The sequence below is a fragment of the Rhinoraja longicauda genome, chromosome 5 (assembly GCF_053455715.1).
Source record: "Rhinoraja longicauda isolate Sanriku21f chromosome 5, sRhiLon1.1, whole genome shotgun sequence".
Taxonomy (NCBI): Eukaryota; Metazoa; Chordata; class Chondrichthyes; order Rajiformes; family Arhynchobatidae; genus Rhinoraja; species Rhinoraja longicauda.
In genome coordinates, this window is record NC_135957.1 from 23,593,666 (window position 1) to 23,611,994 (window position 18,329).

The 18,329-nt window shown below is 44.6% G+C and overlaps 1 protein-coding gene and 3 non-coding genes across 4 annotated transcripts; all 4 read right to left on the reverse strand.

Moving 5' to 3' along the window:
* Nucleotides 1-3,221: 3,221 nt before the first annotated feature.
* Nucleotides 3,222-16,196, reverse strand: tomm20a (translocase of outer mitochondrial membrane 20). The gene is made up of 5 exons (XM_078399102.1): nucleotides 15,986-16,196; nucleotides 14,633-14,679; nucleotides 8,846-8,927; nucleotides 6,624-6,766; nucleotides 3,222-3,670 (listed from the first exon to the last, which is right to left on the reverse strand). Exons 1-5 carry the CDS (start codon nucleotides 16,104-16,106, stop codon nucleotides 3,626-3,628), a joined length of 438 nt encoding a protein of 145 aa, XP_078255228.1. The 5' UTR covers nucleotides 16,107-16,196; the 3' UTR covers nucleotides 3,222-3,625.
* LOC144594097 (small nucleolar RNA SNORA14) lies at nucleotides 4,770-4,902 on the reverse strand. Its single transcript, XR_013547329.1, has one exon. It is a non-coding gene; the product is annotated as a small nucleolar RNA SNORA14 (small nucleolar RNA).
* Nucleotides 12,376-12,511, reverse strand: LOC144594098 (small nucleolar RNA SNORA14). The gene has a single exon (XR_013547330.1). It is a non-coding gene; the product is annotated as a small nucleolar RNA SNORA14 (small nucleolar RNA).
* On the reverse strand, nucleotides 15,505-15,639 carry LOC144594100 (small nucleolar RNA SNORA14). The gene has a single exon (XR_013547332.1). It is a non-coding gene; the product is annotated as a small nucleolar RNA SNORA14 (small nucleolar RNA).
* Nucleotides 16,197-18,329: the final 2,133 nt, after the last annotated feature.

An 18,329-nucleotide genomic window follows, 5' to 3' on the forward strand; every position in this document is an offset into this window, starting at 1 on the left:
ATATATAAATTTGCTGACTTGGCTGAAACACGGGTGTGATTTGTCAGTGCGCAGGAAAGAGATCAAATCGTGGTGCCGCAATAACAATTTCTCCCTCAATGCCGACAAAACTAAGGAACTAATCGTTGACTTCAGAAAGGGGAAGTCAGGAGACCAATGAAACAGGCCAGTTTCATTGGTGGGTTGGAGTTAGTAGTTTCAATTTTCTCGGCATATCTCAGAAAACCTGTCCTAGGCCCAGCACGTTGATTTAATCACAAAGCCGTGCCATCACTTTTACTTTCTTAGAGATTTGGCATGTCACCAAATACTACCTAGATGTACTGTAGAAAGTATCCTGACTGGTTGCATTGTGGCCTGTGCGGTACTTCCAACGCACAGGAATGCAAAGGGCTATAGAGTGCTGGACTCGGCCCGGTACATCACAGGCACAGCCCTCTGCACCATTGAAACCATCTACATGAGGCGTTGCCACAAGGCGGCTTCGATCACCAGATCCCCACCATCCGGCCTATGCCCTCTTCGCGTGATTGTCATTGGGCAGTAGATACAGAAGCCTGAAGGAGAAATTTAGGAACAGTGACTTTCCTGCAAACATCAGATTCTTGAACCGACCTACAGAACCCTAATCCCACCTCCTGCACTATCATAGACTTGTTTTCTAATTGTATTTTACACTGTCTTGTAGAGTATATGTATAATTTATGTACAATTTATGTTCTTGTGTGTTATCTGAATCAATGTGACTGATGCCAATGCAAGCAAAATTTTCATTGTACCTGTATACCATACTTGTGCAGTCATACAGCACGGAAACAGGCTCTTCAGCTCAACTGATCTATGCCAACCAAGATGCCCCATCTAAGCTAGTCCCATTTGCTTGCATTTGGTCCATATCCCTCTGAACCTTTCCCATCCATGAACCTGTCCAAGTGTATTTTAAATGGTGATATTGTATCTGCCTCAATCACCTCCTCTGGCAGCTCATTCTACACACCCATCACCCTCTGACTGCTCCTCAGGTTCCTATTAAATGTTTCCCCTCATCTTAAATCTATGTCCTCTGGGCGTTGATTCCCCTACCCTGGGTAAAAGACTGAACACGATACTGCAAATGCAGCCTCACCCTCAATGTACGTATGACAATATACTCAACTTGACTCAAGGGTGTTCTGGGGCAGGGCCCTAGGATCTGTCACTTAAAGCCTAGTCACCACTCAAGGCCTACTCAATGTCATAGACTCTCGCGCAGGGATGTTTGACAGTACCCATAAAGATCGATCCTACGGTAGTATCACTGGAAGTGACTAACTGCACCTACATGGATGGGAATGGGCAGTTGAAATTAGACACATAGGTAAAAATTGACCAAACATTTAATATCCCAGCACGTCATGAGAGAACCAAAGGTTCTGCAACTGTATAAGATGTAAGAGGCAGTGACAGAGATTGCCAATATCATTTCTTCACCCAACCCTTTACTGTCTGCAGCACCTTGTAATAACAATGGAGTTATAAATAGGCTCCCTAGTCCTGGGTGCTATTCTTAGCTTTTGGAAATGATAATCTGATGGTGTTCGTAAGTGATAGGAGCAGAATCAGGCCATTCGGCCCATCAAGTCTACTCTGCCATTCAATCATGACTGATCAATCTCTCTCTCCCCCCCCCCCCCCAATTCTCCTGCCTTCTCCCCATAATCCTTGACACCCGTTAACAAATATCAAAAGGTGAACCTTCAGCTAACCAAAGGAGATAGATTGGAACCCTGCTGTGTGCATCTGAAGATCTTTTCCGTTTACACATATTTCATGTCAATACGGGTTTAGCTTAGGTGGGGAAGTTTTGAGGTTTGTATTTTCTCAGCTGAAATGCAATTGAATTCTAAATACGTAATCCCATTGAACCTGTCTTCCCAATTTAAGTGCAATGCCATTCTAACTATTAAAACGTGAAATGTAATTCAAAACTGTGGAATTATAGCATGTTAAAATATTACACAGAGTAGAGGGGGAAGGCAGCTCAAGTTCAGTTTGATCAGGCCGGGGAGGAGGAGGTACATTGTCTGACCCACAATATTCTCATTGCTCCACAAAGTTTCTAGGAGATAGAAGCTTGTACAGCCGCACGTGAGACACATTGACCCCGATTGCAGGCATTCAACAGATGGGCTTGAATTCTCAGCACTGGTAGCCCGGTTTTATCAGAGCTCCCCTATGCCGCAAAGTCAAGGACAGTCATTCTCACCTCTGCTGCTCAACACTCTGGTCCATGTTTGGAACAAGGCTGGAATGATATCTGGAGCCAAACGATCCAGGCAGAACACAAACTGGGTGTGGGTGAACAGATTATAAATAAGCACCGTTAACACCATCTATCACTCCGCTGATGACAAAGTAGACTGAGCAAAAGTTAACCAGTTTAGACACGTCCTAGTTTTGGTGAACAGTTTTCCACATTGCCAGTGTTGTAACCAGCGAAATAACTTGGTTGAAGGCACAGCTAGTTTTGGTGCACAAGTTGCCAGCACTACACCCGCCACAGCCTTGTGAGTGCTCTCAGCCATGCATTACTGTGCAGTGACATGAATTGGTTTCTATGATGCTGAAATCTTGGAAGCAGAAAAGAATCATCCATTCATCACGGTCACAAAGGGTCTCTGACACACTTATGCTGCGCCCTCCCTTTATTGTGATGGGGATGCCATCCCGATGGAAAGTTGAAACACCACTGTTCAAGGAAGGGGACAAGCAGAAAGTTAGAAATTATGGGCCATTTAGCCAGAAATCTGTCATTAGGAACATCCTGGAATCTGTTACCCAGGGAGCACCAGCAGGACATTTAGACAAAGGTAAGAAAATCAAAAGGGAAACAGTGCTTTATCAATTTGCTGGAGATCTTTGAGGATGTTACAAGCAAGACGGATAAAATGGGACCAGTAGATTTCTAAAAGACATTCAATAAGGAGCCAAATAAAAGATTTCTGCACAACAGTACACAGGGTTGGGGGTAATATATTAGACAAGTGAGTGGTTAATGAACAAGTTTTTCCTCAGACAGGCAACTAGTAACTAATGGGGTGCCACAGCTATTAACAAGCTGACAGAATCAAACGGAATAATCAGATCAAGAAACTATGGTTTGAAACAGTGCATTCTACCACAATGGCTTAATTTCACCATTTCACGTAAACTTACATTAAGCCTTCCTCAATAAAAGATGCTTCAAGTTTAATAACTTTATTAAAAATCTCTTTAGATGATCAGTATTCATTTTAAATCAGACAGATGTGGAGCGCTGGTTTCGACAGATCCAGATGTGCAAGGAAAGGTTCCTGTTGTCAACCCCAACACATTCCGCATCAGTACGTTCCCAACACAGTTAAGCTGAGAAAAAACTTCACTGTCAGCATTATAACCGCAACACAAGATCCATCAACGTAGTAGTATCGAAATATAGCCGGCACACTGGCACAATAAATAACGTGATGCTACAGGAGCTTCTAGTGAAGAGGACCACATTTAAATTTCCCAGTTTCAATCCAGAGTCCATCTTACGCTAAATATATACAATTAAGGAGGAAGGGGTGGGATAGAGGTTGTATCTGCATGTTGTGTCATAGGTAGCTCACTCCACATCATCTTCAACCAGGCTCTGTGCAGTCACGATCCTCTGCAGAGAAAAAGGGCAACGATTAACGATCTCCACAATTGACCAAAACGATCCATTGGGCAAGTTCTGTATTGCATTCCTCCTCCGCCTCCCTTCCTCTTCATGGTCACACCATCACATTTGTTTTTTTGTGGAAGGCTGCTGTAACTCTGCTGGCACATTATTTAACAACACCGGTGACCGTAAAGCAAGTGGAGACTTCATAGATGAACACTTACAGTACACTCTACACCTTCAAGTATCCCAACTTAATTGTGGAAATGCAGCACCCACCAATCTTCCACAGAACGATGAAGTCATGACGAGACAACCTGATTTTTGTTTCTCAATGATTTTGATTGCAGGATAAATACTGGCTCGGACATCGGAGATAATTCTTCTGCTTTCGAAACTAGTGCTGAGGGGTGTTTCCACTAAACTTTTGAGTCAGAGGCAACAGCTGTTACTTGTTGAATCAATGCTTGGTTTATTTAGAGGCGCTTCATTCCAAAGTGATATAAGAAGCAGGAACAGCAGCTACATTGATGGAGGTTTAACCAACCAAAGTCCTTAATGCTAATCAAAATCATCCAGATCACCCATCTCCCTCCAACTCCACAAACATGCACCATTTCACCAGGAGAGTGTTTTTAAACCCTCCTCTCTTCATTTGCAACTCCAGCAGCACATTGTATAAACCTCTAACCCATCTCTCCTGGTCCACAACCCCTATTCAAGATTGGGCCCAGGACAAACTTTCAGCTGGAAAGCTGCCATCAAAGGGTGCAATAGCCTGAACCTTTGAAAACAGACGGTTCCTTTCCCCCTGGTCAACACCCTCTGAATGGATATTTTTAAAGCGGAGATAGATAGATACTTGATTAGTACGGGTGTCAGGGGTTATGGGGAAAAGGCAGGAGAATGGGGTTAGAAGGGAGAGATAGATCAGCCACGATTGAATGGCAGAGTAGACTTGATGGGCCGAATGGCCTAATTCTGCTCCTATTACTTATGACCTCATGACTTATGGTTCCGCGATGCTGTTAACACTGGTAATGAGAGGAGGAACAATCTTCCACCTGTGGAAAAGCATATCTTCCATCAACGGGCCCATACAGGCATGTCAGAGATGTGAAATAGTGACAAGCACAAGTGAAGCTCAGCACATTGGAATTCTCTGGATCTTTCATTTAGCATTCCATTTTGTCCTGGATGTTGAGATCCAAAAACAACCAGGAGGTTTGAGAATGCAGCCCTGACATCCCAAACCACCTACATACCTACCATAGACATTCAATCAACTAAACACAAACAATAAGGGATCAAGAAATCTCAGATCTTAGAATGGCAAAATTCAAACGACGGAGTACTAGGAATACTAGTTGGAAAATCTTGACATTACACCCTCCTCCCGCTTGCTGCCCAGAATGGCTCCCACTCACACACCATCACCACACCCAAATCCGTTCCAGCACAAGACTACACACATACCCCCAGCAGTCTTGGCAAGATAACTTACCAGTTAAATACTAGCAACAAAAACAACAAAAAAAGTGTCGTGTTTTGACACAGAACATAGGGAGAAACTCATTCCAGAATTAGTTACAGAGGATGCAAATTTAAGAAAACTGGCAAAAGGAACCTGGAGTCTTATTTAAAGAAAATAATTATTTGTTGTTAACTGAAATTGAGACTATCTCGCAGGAGAAGGAAACAGTTAACGCACAGATGCGGATAGAAGACTAACTGGAAAAAGTGGGCATAAATGTTTTTTCTGGTTGGCGGAGGGTAATAGGTGGAGTTCCATGCGAATCTGGACTGCAGTTGTGTACAATTTATATAAATAACTTGATGATTTTGAGAATCAATATCAATTACTTGAATGAATGTGCTAAAGGTATGGATGCTAAATTTATTGATGACAAAGGTAGGAAGGTAAGATGTGAAGAACTTAAGTGGAGCCTACAACTCGATGCGGACAGCAGGCATAGATCTTGAGTATAACGTGGGTAAATGTGAAACAGTCCGTTCTGGCAGGAAACATAACTAAGCAATATTATTTAAATAGTGAGAGTGCAAAGTTCAGGGAAGCAGTAGGCTCTTAATGTCATCATGTAGTCAGTGTGCAATTAAGAATGCTGACGGAGCATTATTGTTTATTGCCGGAGGAATTAAATGTAAAAGGAAGCAAGTAGAGAATGATGGTGAAGCAACATCTGTGCAGAATCAGTCTCTTTACTTCAATTCAGAAAGGATGCTGGTGCATTGAGAGTAGTTCTGAGAAGGTTTACTAGATTAATACCTGGAACGGGCAGGTTATCTTATGAGGTAGGGTGACCTGATTATGTTCCCAGATGCTGGAGTTTAAGGTGACATGATTGAAACATGATCTTATGACAGGTCTTGATGTGATGGATATTGTGAGAATGTTTCTTCTTGTGGCAGAATCTAGAATTTTAAAAAATAACACCTTGTCCATTTCAGATGGAAGAGGTAAAGTTTTTATTTGAGGGTTGTGAGTCTTTAGACTGCTCTTCCCAAAGGGTGGTGCAGTCTTTGAATATTTTTAAGGTAGACATAGATAGATATGTGACATGCAAGGTAGTGAATGAAGAGTTGAGGTTATTACCACATTAGCCGTGATCAAAGGGGACGAGTGATCTATCCTTGTACATTCATATCTTCACACTGAACTACCATTCAAACAGGAAAGTGCATATGGAAAAAATGATGCAGGTCTGTCAGGAAAGAGCAGGGACAAACTGAATTGATTCTATGGGTGACAACCTATTTCCTAGCATGGTTATCAAGTTTCAGAGATTGACCCAACTGACAGGCTCAAATACAGGACTGCCAATAGACAGAATAAATAGTAAACAAATGTTGTACATTGGTGCAAAACCATGGGGCAGCCTTGAGAGTACAAAGAGTTGAACTCCCCAACCCCCATCACTACCAACCCATTGCCTCTTACCTGACTGATGGTAGGCAGTTTGGTCAGCAGCATCTGGAACACCGGTGGAGGCAGGGTTTGCTGCAGCACCTGCAAGAGCTGCTGAGGTTGTCCACAAACAGCAATAGCGTTCGTCAGGTGGTCCACACCCTTCTCGTAGTCACCTGCACAAAAAGGGAGTCACAACTTTCAGTGAAGTCTACATAAAGCTTTGAACTGAGGTTTACAGGGCTCCGTTCCAACCCTGGTCCTGGATCCAGTCCACACTCCCCGTCTCAAGGCCAGCAGATGAGCTTCCAGCACTTCTGAAATACCTTCCATACTGGTTCTCTGCTATTCCATCCATGACACTCCTGAAATGCACTACTTTGACAAAGTTTTTGTTCACCTATCCCAATTGTTCCAAGCATCAAATTAATTATATTCCTTGGAAACAACATTGGACATTATACAGCATTAAAGATGCTGTGGTATTGACCCTCTAAGTAGAAATCTCATCTGTGTCAGTTCATTGATTCAAGTATCACCACAGAAACCCAAGCACATAATCTAAGTGACACATCTGGCTCAGTACTGAGAGAGTGCTGCTCTGTCAGTGATGAGAAACTAAGACTCGATCTCCCTTCTCAGTCGGGCATCTAAAATCCCACCATAGCATTCTGAAGAGAATGTAATCTATATAGTGAAGAAGCAAGCCTTCCATCTTAAATTATTTGGTGTTAGTGTCTATGCTTTAGTTGAGCTGTCAAACCCGGATCTTTGGCCTCATGCCTCAAGTATACATCACTGAAACGGATTATTAGACTACAATCCTGCGTGGCTTGTGGATAATTGTTAATAAATTGAGGAATGCTGCCTTCATTAGAAAAAACACAGTAAAACTCCAGTATTCCGGCATCTGATTGCTTGAAAACCCCAACGATCCTCCACCTACTATCTTTGGGGCAGGTTTTAAAATGGAGTTTAGTTTTAGGTACAGTGGCTAACATCAAGCTTTCAAATATAACGTTATCTTTACCTGAAAAATATACACTCATGTAGTTAGTAACTGGTTTAGTAGCTTTCAGTTACTAAAAGTAATTTATAGATGATGGTTTATATGTTCTGATTAAAATGTTTATTTTTTGTGATAAGCCTATTTTCATCTCATGACAACCCCCAAGTGCCCAAAAATAATACAGCAGGATACAAAATAATATAATATGCTAAGATAGCTAATGAACACAAATGACTCCTACAGTAATAATACAAGGTACAATACTGGTGGGTGTAGGCAGATTCTGTATAGAGTGTAGAATACACTTCCTCCTGAGAAGAAGGTGTGAACAGGTAGCTGGAGTTGTAAAAATAACAAACGAACGACTACTGAACGAACATATATGGGCATATGTGCATATATTGACTGGGAGGAGCCAGAATTATGAGTATAATAGGGGATGCACTGACGTAATGCTTCAGACACAATAGGAGCTTGGTGAGATACAAATTCTTACTGTTAAATGACAGGAGATATAATCTGTTTGTATTACTACTTCAATAAACGACTAATTAAACTGAAACGTCGTGAAGATCTCTCTGTTGTTTGCGTCAAGAATTATCACTCCACTCCTTTCGTGACAGTGGTAAGCTTAAGGACTTTATTGGGAAGGACTAAGTTGCCGCTACAATTATAATAAAGGACCCAAGCCAATCAGTACATGAGATTAGCATTCAGACTTGCATCAGGCAGGGCCCAAATGTTGGAACCAGACCCAAGTCTCAGATCCCTGACTCCAAGCCCAGCATCGCATGTGTCCCAGGAAGTCACCCTTACTCGTCTGCTGCTACACCACCCCTCACGGACCCGGCAGGCCACCAAATGCATGGACCACCCCTTTTAAGGAGGCGGGAGTGTCCTGGAGACTCTCTGGAAGTGTTGACAAGCATACAATTGGGGCTGCAAGGGTGGTGAGTTGCCGTGGGCCCGACTGGACAAGCAAAAGCTCCTCGGGCAGACATGGCCTGCAGGTTGCACTGTCACCACGGCTCCAACAGTAGACCAGGAGGTTGGAAAGCCACACGCATGGTTGGAACTCCAAAGGTCCACAAGTTCATGCCCACGAACTTAGTTTGTGGGAGTTAAATTGGTTTTCTCTCTACTCTTAATCCACTACTAATCCTGTATATTTGTCTTTTTGGTGTGTTTATGAGAGGAAAGGGCCAATTTTTTTATACAACAGAAGATATTCGCAATATGTACTAACCTTGTGCCAGCAACTCTTCACCCAGCTGGATTTCTTCTAAGAAAAACTTCTGCACTGCTTCTGCATCTTTCAGGTCTGGTAGCTGCAAGCAGAGGTGAAGCAGGCACGTTTCAGGAGGCTTACTATTCAAAGCCAGCATACAACAGAGATCAAAGATTGTAGGGTGCTGCATGTAGAACTGAAGGTCTTGAAAGCTGCAAATCGGGACGTGGCACCTCTTTGATGGTCGAGGTGACCAAGCCCAGACACTTGCTGCAAGTGGGACCCGATAAGCATCAAATGCAAATGACCAGGGTCTCCCTGTCTTCCCTCCAGGTCCAAAAACTAAAAGGCACAGCAAAACATTTGCAGAGAAGACCACCCTTGGTTGTGACCCCACCCCCGCACATGGTGGAATAGCATAAGAAACACCAGCAGTTTAAGCATGGTCCCAAACTTTTTTATGACGCAAGAGTAATTAATTTACTAAACCAGCAACATCATAAGGATGACAGGGAAGCTATGGAAATACCACAACAGCCAAGTTCCCTTCCAAGTCATTCACCATTCAAAATTCCTTAATTGTCGAGTCAAAAGCTTATAATTCTATACCCAACAGCACTTTGGCAACCCTTTCAGTGCATATGTTGGTGGAGTTCAAAGCAGACATCTCACCAACATATCCTGAAAGGCAATTGATGTTCCCTTTAAGTCAATATACACATTCAGAAAAATATGCAATGTTATTTATTTCAAACATTATGACCAGACCTCTATAAAAAGGCAGCCATTTCAGAGGGGGGGGGGGGGAGACTAAGACGAGCGCCTGCACATAGCACCATCTTGTACCCAAGTAAGGATCTAATGCTTCAAGATACAATTCTTACCAGACTGATTAAAGGCATATGGGGTGAGTGAAGGAGGAAAAAAAAAAGTGAAATCCCACTTTCATAACAGTGATAAAACAAGAAGCATCTGTCCCAAACCCAGGTCCCAGTTCAGCACTCAGTTCAGACACCTCCCTACTCCAGACCCTGGCTCCTTCGCAACCCAGAATGAGGTCCTTCCTGGCCTCCATACTTTCATACTGTAAGACGACCTGGGGAGCAGTCATCAGTATGCCATACAGTGGGGGACACTGAGGTTTGAGAGCAATAAGGATCGTTCAGTAGTGCTCTCACTGGGTACTGACCAAAGGTGAGCAATCTTTTCAAACTTCCCAAAGATAGACACAATAAGCTGGAGTAACTCAGGCAGCATCTCGGGAAAGAAGGAATGGGTGACGTTTCGGGTCGAGTCTGAAGAAGAGTCTCAATCTGAAACGTCACCCATCCCTTCTCTCCAGAAATGATGCCTGTCCCGCTAAGTTACTCCAGCTTTTTGTGTCAACTTTGGTTTAAACCAGCATCTGCAGTTCTTTCTTACACTTTCCAAACTTCCCACTCCCTCAATTTATCCCAAAGAGGAGGAAAGATTCTAAGGGGAGTAAGAGGCTGACAAGGGAAGCCAAGGACAGCATAAAAATAAAAAAGAAGAATTATAACATAGCAAAGAAGAGTGGGAAGCCAGAGGATTGGGATTCTTTTAAAGAGCAACAGAAGATAACTAAAAAGGCAATACAGGGAGAAAAGATGAGGTACGAGGGTAAGCTAGCCAATAATATAAAGGAGGATGGTAAAAGGTTTTTTGGTATGTGAAGAGGAAAAAAATAGTCAAGGCAAATGTGGATCCCTTGAAGACAGAGGCAGGGGAATTTATTATGGGGAACAAGGAAATGGCAGACGAGTTGAACCGGTACTTTGGATCTGTCTTCACTAAGGAAGATACAAACAATTTCCCAGATGTTCCAGTGGCCAGAGATCCTAGGGTGATGGAGGAACTGCAGGAAATGCACATTAGGCAGGAAACGGTGTTGGGTAGACTGATGGGACTGAAGGCTGATAAATCCCCAGGGCCTGATGGTCTGCATCCCAGGGTACTTAAGGAGGTGGCTCTAGAAATTGTGGACATATTGGTAATCATTTTCCAATGTTCTATAGATTCAGGATCAGTTCCTGTGGATTGGAGGGTAGCTAATGTTATCCCACTTTTTAAGAAAGGAGGGAGAGAAAACGGGAAATTATAGACCAGTTAGTCTGACATCAGTGGTGGGGAAGATGCTGGAGTCAATTATAAAAGACGAAATTACGGAGTATTTGGATAGCAGTAACAAGATCATTCCGAGTCAGCATGAATTTACGAAGGAGAAATCATGCTTGACTAATCTTCTGGTTTTTTTGAGGATGTAACTAGGAAAATTGACAGGGGAGAGCCGGTGGATGTGGTGTACCTTGACTTTCAGAAAGCCTTCGACAAGGTCCCACATAGGAGATTAGTGGGCAAAGTTAGACCACATGGTATTGGGGGTAGGGTACTGACATGGATAGAAAATTGTTTGACAGACAGAAAGCAAAGAGTGGGGATAAATGGGCTCCTTTCAGAATGGCAGGCAGTGACTAGTGGGGTACCGCAAGGCTCGGTGCTGGGACCGCAGCTATTTACAATATACATTAATGACTTGGATGAAGGGATTAAAAGTACCATTAGCAAATTTGCAGATGATACAAAGCTGGGTGGTAGTGTGAACTGTGAGGAAGATGCTATGAGGTTGCAGGGTGATTTGGACAGGTTGTGTGAGTGGGCAGATGCATGGCAGATGCAGTTTAATGTGGATAAGTGTGGGGTTATCCACTTTGGTGGTAAGAATAGGAAGGCAGATTATTATCTGAATGTTGTCAAGTTAGGGAAAGGGGACATACGAGATCTGGGTATCCTAGTGCATCAGTCACTGAAAGGAAACATGCAGTTACAGCAGGCAGTGAAGAAAGCCAATGGAATGTTGGTCTTCATAACAAGAGGAGTATAGGAGCAAAGAGGTCCTTCTGCAGTTGTACAGGGCCCTAGTGAGACCGCACCTGGAGTACTGTGTGCAGTTTTGGTCTCCAAATTTGAGGAAGGATATTCTTGCTATTGAGGGCGTGCAGCGTAGGTTTACTAGGTTAATTCCCGGAATGGCGGGACTGTCATATGTTGAAAGGCTGGAGCGGCTAGGCTTGTATACACTGGAATTTAGAAGGATGAGAGGGGATCTTATCGAAACGTATAAGATTATTAAGGGGTTGGACACGTTAGAGGCAGGAAACATGTTCCCAATGTTGGGGGGAGTCCAGAACCAGGGGCCACAGTTTAAGAATAAGGGGTAGGCCATTTAGAACGGAGATGAGGAAAACTTTTTCAGTCAGAGAGTTGTAAATCTGTGGAAATCTCTGCCTCAGAAGGCAGTGGAGGCCAATTCTCTGAATGCATTCAAGAGAGAGCTAGATAGAGCTCTTAAGGATAGCGGAGTCAGGGGGTATGGGAAGAAGGCAGGGACGGGGTACTGATTGAGAACGATCAGCCATGATTACATTGAATGGTGGTGCTGGCTCAAAGGGCCGAATGACCTACTCCTGCACCTATTGTCTCACCCCCAGCCTATGGAAATGACCAATCAGTTCCATGGTCCTTTACAGGCATGTCTGAGACGTGAAATAGTGATAAGCACGAGTGTAGCTCAGCACGTTGGAGTTCTCTGGAACTTTCATTTAGCATTCCTTCTTGTCCTGGGTGTTAAGTTAGTAAAAACACCCAGGGGGTTTGAGAATGCAGCATCAATATACACGCAGACCGCACAACCCTGCCGTGCCTTCAGCAAACTGAACGCTACAAACAGACCAGTAATGCATACAGATAACTGGCACCATAATGGAGGCAAGTCACAAACCAAGCCCTTACTGGTCATTGCATCATACAGCCAAGAAACAGACTCATTGGTGCCAATCTGCAACTACACTAATTCCATTTTCCAGAACCTGGGCTGTAGCCTTCTATGCTATGGTCATCAAATGCTCTTCTGGACACCACTTAAATCTTGTGAGAGCCTGTCTCCACCAGCCCCTCAGGCAATGTGTTCCACATTCCAAACACCCTCTTGGCGAGCAAATGCTTCATCAGAATCCCACTGAATCTCTTCCCCATTACCCTCTAGGTTTTGACATCTGATATATGGAACATTTCCTCTAACTACCTTGACTGCACCACAAAAACCAAAGTGGACATCTTTGTGTGCAATCTTAGGAGATGGGCAAGGTCCTCAATGAATATTTCTCCTCTATTTTTACTGCAAAGAAATACATGAAGATGAGGGAACTTTGGACTGCTAATGGGGATGTCTTGAGGACAGTCAGTATTATGGTTGAGGAGCTGGACATCCTAAGGCGTATGAAGTTAGATAAATCTTTTGGGCCTAATCAGATATATCCAAGAATACTGTTGGCAGCTAGAGAAGAAATTGCAGTTCTGGCTGAGATATATAAATCATCATTAGACAAGGGTGAGGTTCCGGAAGACTAGAGGGTAGCTAGTGTTGTGCCTCTATTTAAGAAGAGGTGCAAGGAAAAGCCTGGGCGCTTTAGACCAATAAGCCTAACATCTGTGGTAGGTAAGTAACTGCAGAGGATTAGCAGGGATAAGATATACATGCATTTGAAATGACAGGGGACAGTCAGCCTGGTTTTGTGCTTGGGAGATAGTTTCTCGTGAATTTGATGAGTTTTCTGAAGAAATAACCAAGAAGGTTGACAAGGGCAGGGCTGTAGACGGTCTATGTAGACTTCAGCAAGGTCTTTGATAATGTTCCGTATGGTGGACTGCACTGAAAGGTTAGATTGCATGGGATCTAAGGAGAGGAAGCTAACTGGATACAGAATTAGCTTTGTGGTAGGAAGCAGAGGGTGGTGGTTGAAAGTTGTTTTCCAGACTGGCAGTCCGTGACTAGTGGTGTACCTCAGGCATTGATGTTGGGCCCATTCTTGTGTTATCTTTATCAACGATTGGGATGGAAATGTATAAAGCATGATTAGTAATTGCTTTTATAGGTGGTATCATTGACAGTGAAGATGGTTATCAAAAATTACAGTGGGGCCTTGAACCATTGGGCCGATGAATGCAGTTTAATTCAGTGTGAGGTGTTGCATTTGGGGAAGTCATACCAGGGCAACACCTTCACAGTGAATGACAAGGCTCTGGAGAGGGTCGTAGAGCTGAGGGATCTAGGAGTACAAGTACAGAGTTCCCTGAAAGTGCAGTCACGTGCAGACAGGGTGGTGAAGCAGGCTTTAGTCTTTCGTCATCAGGGAATTGAAGTTGGGATGTTATGTTATAGTTGTACAAGACATTGGTGAGGCTTCACTTGGGGTATTGTGTTCAGTTTTGATTGAGAGCTGAGTTTAGGGAGAGATTTGGCAGCCTATGAGTTTACTTATTGGAGTACAGGAGACCGCCGATTGGTGATCTATTAAAATTAAAATTAAATTTTATAGGTGTATAAAATCTTGAGAGGAATAGATAGGTTGAATGCAGTCTTTTTCTGAGGGTAAGGGAATCAAGAACTAGATGGCACAGGTTTAAGATAATACAGAAAGGATTTAATAGGAACATGACAGGCAACCTTTTCACAGAGGCGGGTGGGTTTAAGGAACAACCTGCCATTGAGAAAGTAATTGAGGCAGGTACAATGTCATTTCAAAGACATTTGAACAGGTACATGGATAGGCAAGATTTAGAGGGATACAAATCAAAAGCAGACAAATGGGACTAGCTTAAATAAGGCATCTTCGTTGGCATGGATGAGTTCTGCCTATTGGCCTGTTTCCATGCTATGTGCCTTTATGGCCTCTCATAATGTTGTACACTTGCTCACTCCACACAGTAATGAAAATTGATACTTACCCGTGAAAGCCCAGCCTTTTGTCTGGCAAGTTTCTGCTTCCTCCTTCCTGTAAAGTGAAAGGTTGGAAAGTGTAAAAACATAGAAACAAGGAACTGCAGATGCTGGTTTATACAAAGTGTTGGAGTAACTCAGCGGGTCAGGCAGCATCTCAGGAGAACAAGGATTAAACACGTCTGAAGAAGGGTCTTGGCCCAAAACGTCATCCATCCGTGGTCTCCAGAGAGGCTGCCTAACCCACTGAGTTCCTCCACCACTTTGTTTTGTAAACAGGCTTTAATGCAAGTACCGTACCTCTGCTGAAATATAGGGACAAAGTCAACATTGTTGTAAAAGGAAGGTAGACACAAAATGCTGGAGTCTCGACCCAAAATGTCACCCATTCCTTCTCTCCAGAGATGCTGCCTGCCCTGGAGTTACTCCAGCATTTTATGTCTACTTTCGATTTAAACCAGCATCTGCAGTTCTTTTTTTACACATGTTGTAAAAAGAGTGTGGCTACCAGAGCAAACAAAAAATCTAAAATATTGGAAATCTAAAATAAAAGCAGAAAATACACAGGTCAGGCCACACCTGTGGGATGAGAAACACAATGAATGCTACAGGTCTGACAAAACCTCTCGAACCTGTTGACCCAGTTTTTTTCTTCCCAAACGTGTCCTGGCCTGCTGAGCATTTCTAGCATTTTTAGTTTCTATGGTTAATGGAGTCAGGCATCAAAGTAGCCCATCAAGATTGTGCCAAATCATTAAAAGAAGCATTTTATCAGACCCACTGCCCTTGCCAATTTCTGATCAACTTTTTAAGGTATTTTTTCCAATCTGTCTTTTAATCTTATTACCGGCTTTTAAGCAGTTATAATCATTTACAGGCAATGTCGGAGAGGTGAAATAGTGTCAAGCACGAGTGCAGCTCAGCACGTTGGAAATCTCCGGAGCGATCATTTAGCATTCCTTCTTGTCCAGGGTGCAGAGGTGGTCAAGGACACCCAGGGGGTTTGGGAATGCAGATACCCCACTGCTGCCCTCTGGAGAGAGCTGAGCCTGGGAGTGGGGGTGTGGGCATTCGGCCCGTCCACAATTCCCGTTCTCTCTCTCTCTCTCCCCACACCCGTCCACAGCGGGAGCGCGCCTCCATCACGTGCGGCCTCAAGATGCTGGTCCTGGCGGGGCACGCGCGGACAACGGTGCGGAGCGACCCCCGCGGGCACGCGCGCTGACTCCACCACGTGCGGACAATTGCCTCACGGGCGCGGGCGCTCGCCCCCCTCCCCTCGCGGACACGCGTCGTCAATGACCCTCCCCCAGCGTGAACCCCAATCTCCCCACCCACCCCCACGCGGTCCCGGTACGCACGCTCCCGCAGCCGGTTCCTGAAGTCGGGGTCGCTGCGCCGCTTGCGGTCGAAGTAGATGCAGTAGGCGACGAAGAGCGCCCCGCACAGCCCGGCCGCGATGGCGCCCGTCCTCCCCGCCATCGTTCCCGCCACGGCCCCGCGCCGTCCGTCCGTCCACCCACCCGCGCGCGCGCGCCCAACTGCCAGCAACCAACCAACCGCCTGCCCGCGCGCGCGACCGACCAAGGACCCCGCGCACCCCCGCATGGGCGGCCGCAGCGCTGCCTGACGCCGCCACTGCCAGCCCCGCCCCCGGGGGCACTGACCCGGCTCACGGTGGCTGCTCTTCCATGGCAGGAGGGGCGGTGGTGGCTGTGGATGGCCGTGAGTGATGGTCGTGGCCGTGGGGATAGCACTCCGTGCTTTGTTCCTACCCACCCATGACTTCCCTCCAGCGTGGCGCCCGGTTGTGAGAGCGCAGCCCAAGCCAGAGTTGGTCAAGGTCACCGAGACCTGGCTGCTTCTTACAACGCTGGGATCCGCATCCGACCCACTGCTCCTTGCTGGACCCCCACACAGCAGCCCATCCCTTTTAAAGCCCCTCTCTTTTTCTTGTCCGAGGAGCAGAATCAGGACATTCGGCCCATCGTCTCCTCCCGTCATTCAATCAGGGCTGATCTGTATCTCCCTCTCAACCCCATTCTCCTGCCTTCTCCCTAGCATCTCTGATATCCATCCCAATCAAGAACATATCTTAAAACCCCTTCCTTCATCCCACGAGCTAAACTAAAGGGGTAATAGAGAGTAAAAAATAAACAAGATGCTCAGCAGGGTCAGGCCACATACGTGGGAAGAGAAGCAGAGTGAACAGTTTAGGTCACAATCCACACCTATCGTTTAACCTGCCAGCTCATCTTTGGGAAGGTAGCAGGAGAAGGGAGGCCTTTAGGTTTATTATTATTGTCAAAGATACCGAGATACAATGAAAAGCTTTATTTTGCATGATATCCAAAACAGGTCAGATATACCATACATCGATACAACCAGTTCAAACGCAACTACAATAGATAGAGCAAAGGGATAATATAGAATAGAGTTCTCGGCATTGTAGCACATGATGATATCCTGATACCCAGTTCATTGTTTTCAATGGGGGGAAAGGGGAATTGAAGATGTTATCAAAAATTTAAGGCAATTAATGAAAAAACCCCAATTAAGGTGGAGATTAATGAATATTTGAAGGGTTGAGGGTAACGGGGAACTGGCACAGAGGAGTTGAAGCCAGCATGGATCACCACAACGATATTGAATGGAGGGACAGGCTTCAGGACCTGGTATTTTCTTGTGTTACAGATTATGAGACAGATTAACAGTACAAATCTCAAGAGTTTCCACTTGTTGGCTGACCTAAATTTGTAACCGCACATTCAAGATAATAAATCCAACTGCGAATGCAGGAGACACTTACCCAATGCGACTGAAACTTAAATCGTATGCAAATGTCAAAGGCAAATGCCGATAAGCACAAGTGGAAATTATGCTGATAGGATAGGAATGGAGAAAGGGGGAAGAACTGAATGCTGAGTAAATGTTGGTATCGAACTGTGGGGCAGATTGTCCTATTTGTGTTACACATTCAGTGGAATTACACATTTTAAATCATAAGATCGTAGGAAGGACTACTTTATTATCACGTGACTAGGCACAGTGAGATTCTTTGCTTGCAGACACAATATATACAAATAGTAGCCACCCATGGCGTTGACAGTTACAAAGCATGCCGGCTCCTCCTTTTATTCCCCCCCCCCCGACAGTTACCCCACACCTGGTCTCCATTGTGTCAAGTTAGGAAAAGGGGACGTACAACGAGATCTGGGTGTCCTAGTGCATCAGTCACTGAAAGGAAGCATGCAGATACAGCAGGCAGTGAAGAAAGCCAATGGAATGTTGGCCTTCATAACAAGAGGAGTTGAGTATAGGAGCAAAGAGGTCCTTCCTAGTGAGACCGCACCTGGAGTACTGTGTACAGTTTTTGTCTCCAAATTTGAGGAAGGTTTACTAGGTTAATTCCCGGAATGGCGGGACTGTCATATGTTGAAAAACTGGAGCGGCTAGGCTTGTATACACTTGAATTTAGAAGGATGAGAGGGGATCTTATCGAAACATATAAGATTATTAAGGGGTTGGACACGTTAGAGGCAGGAAACATGTTCGCAATGTTGGGGAGTCCAGAACCAGGGGCCACAGTTTAAGAATAATGGGTAGGCCATTTAGAACAGAGATGAGGAAAAACATTTTCAGTCAGAGTTGTAAATCTGTGGAATTCATTGTCTCAGAAGGCAGTGGAGGCCAATTCTCTGAATG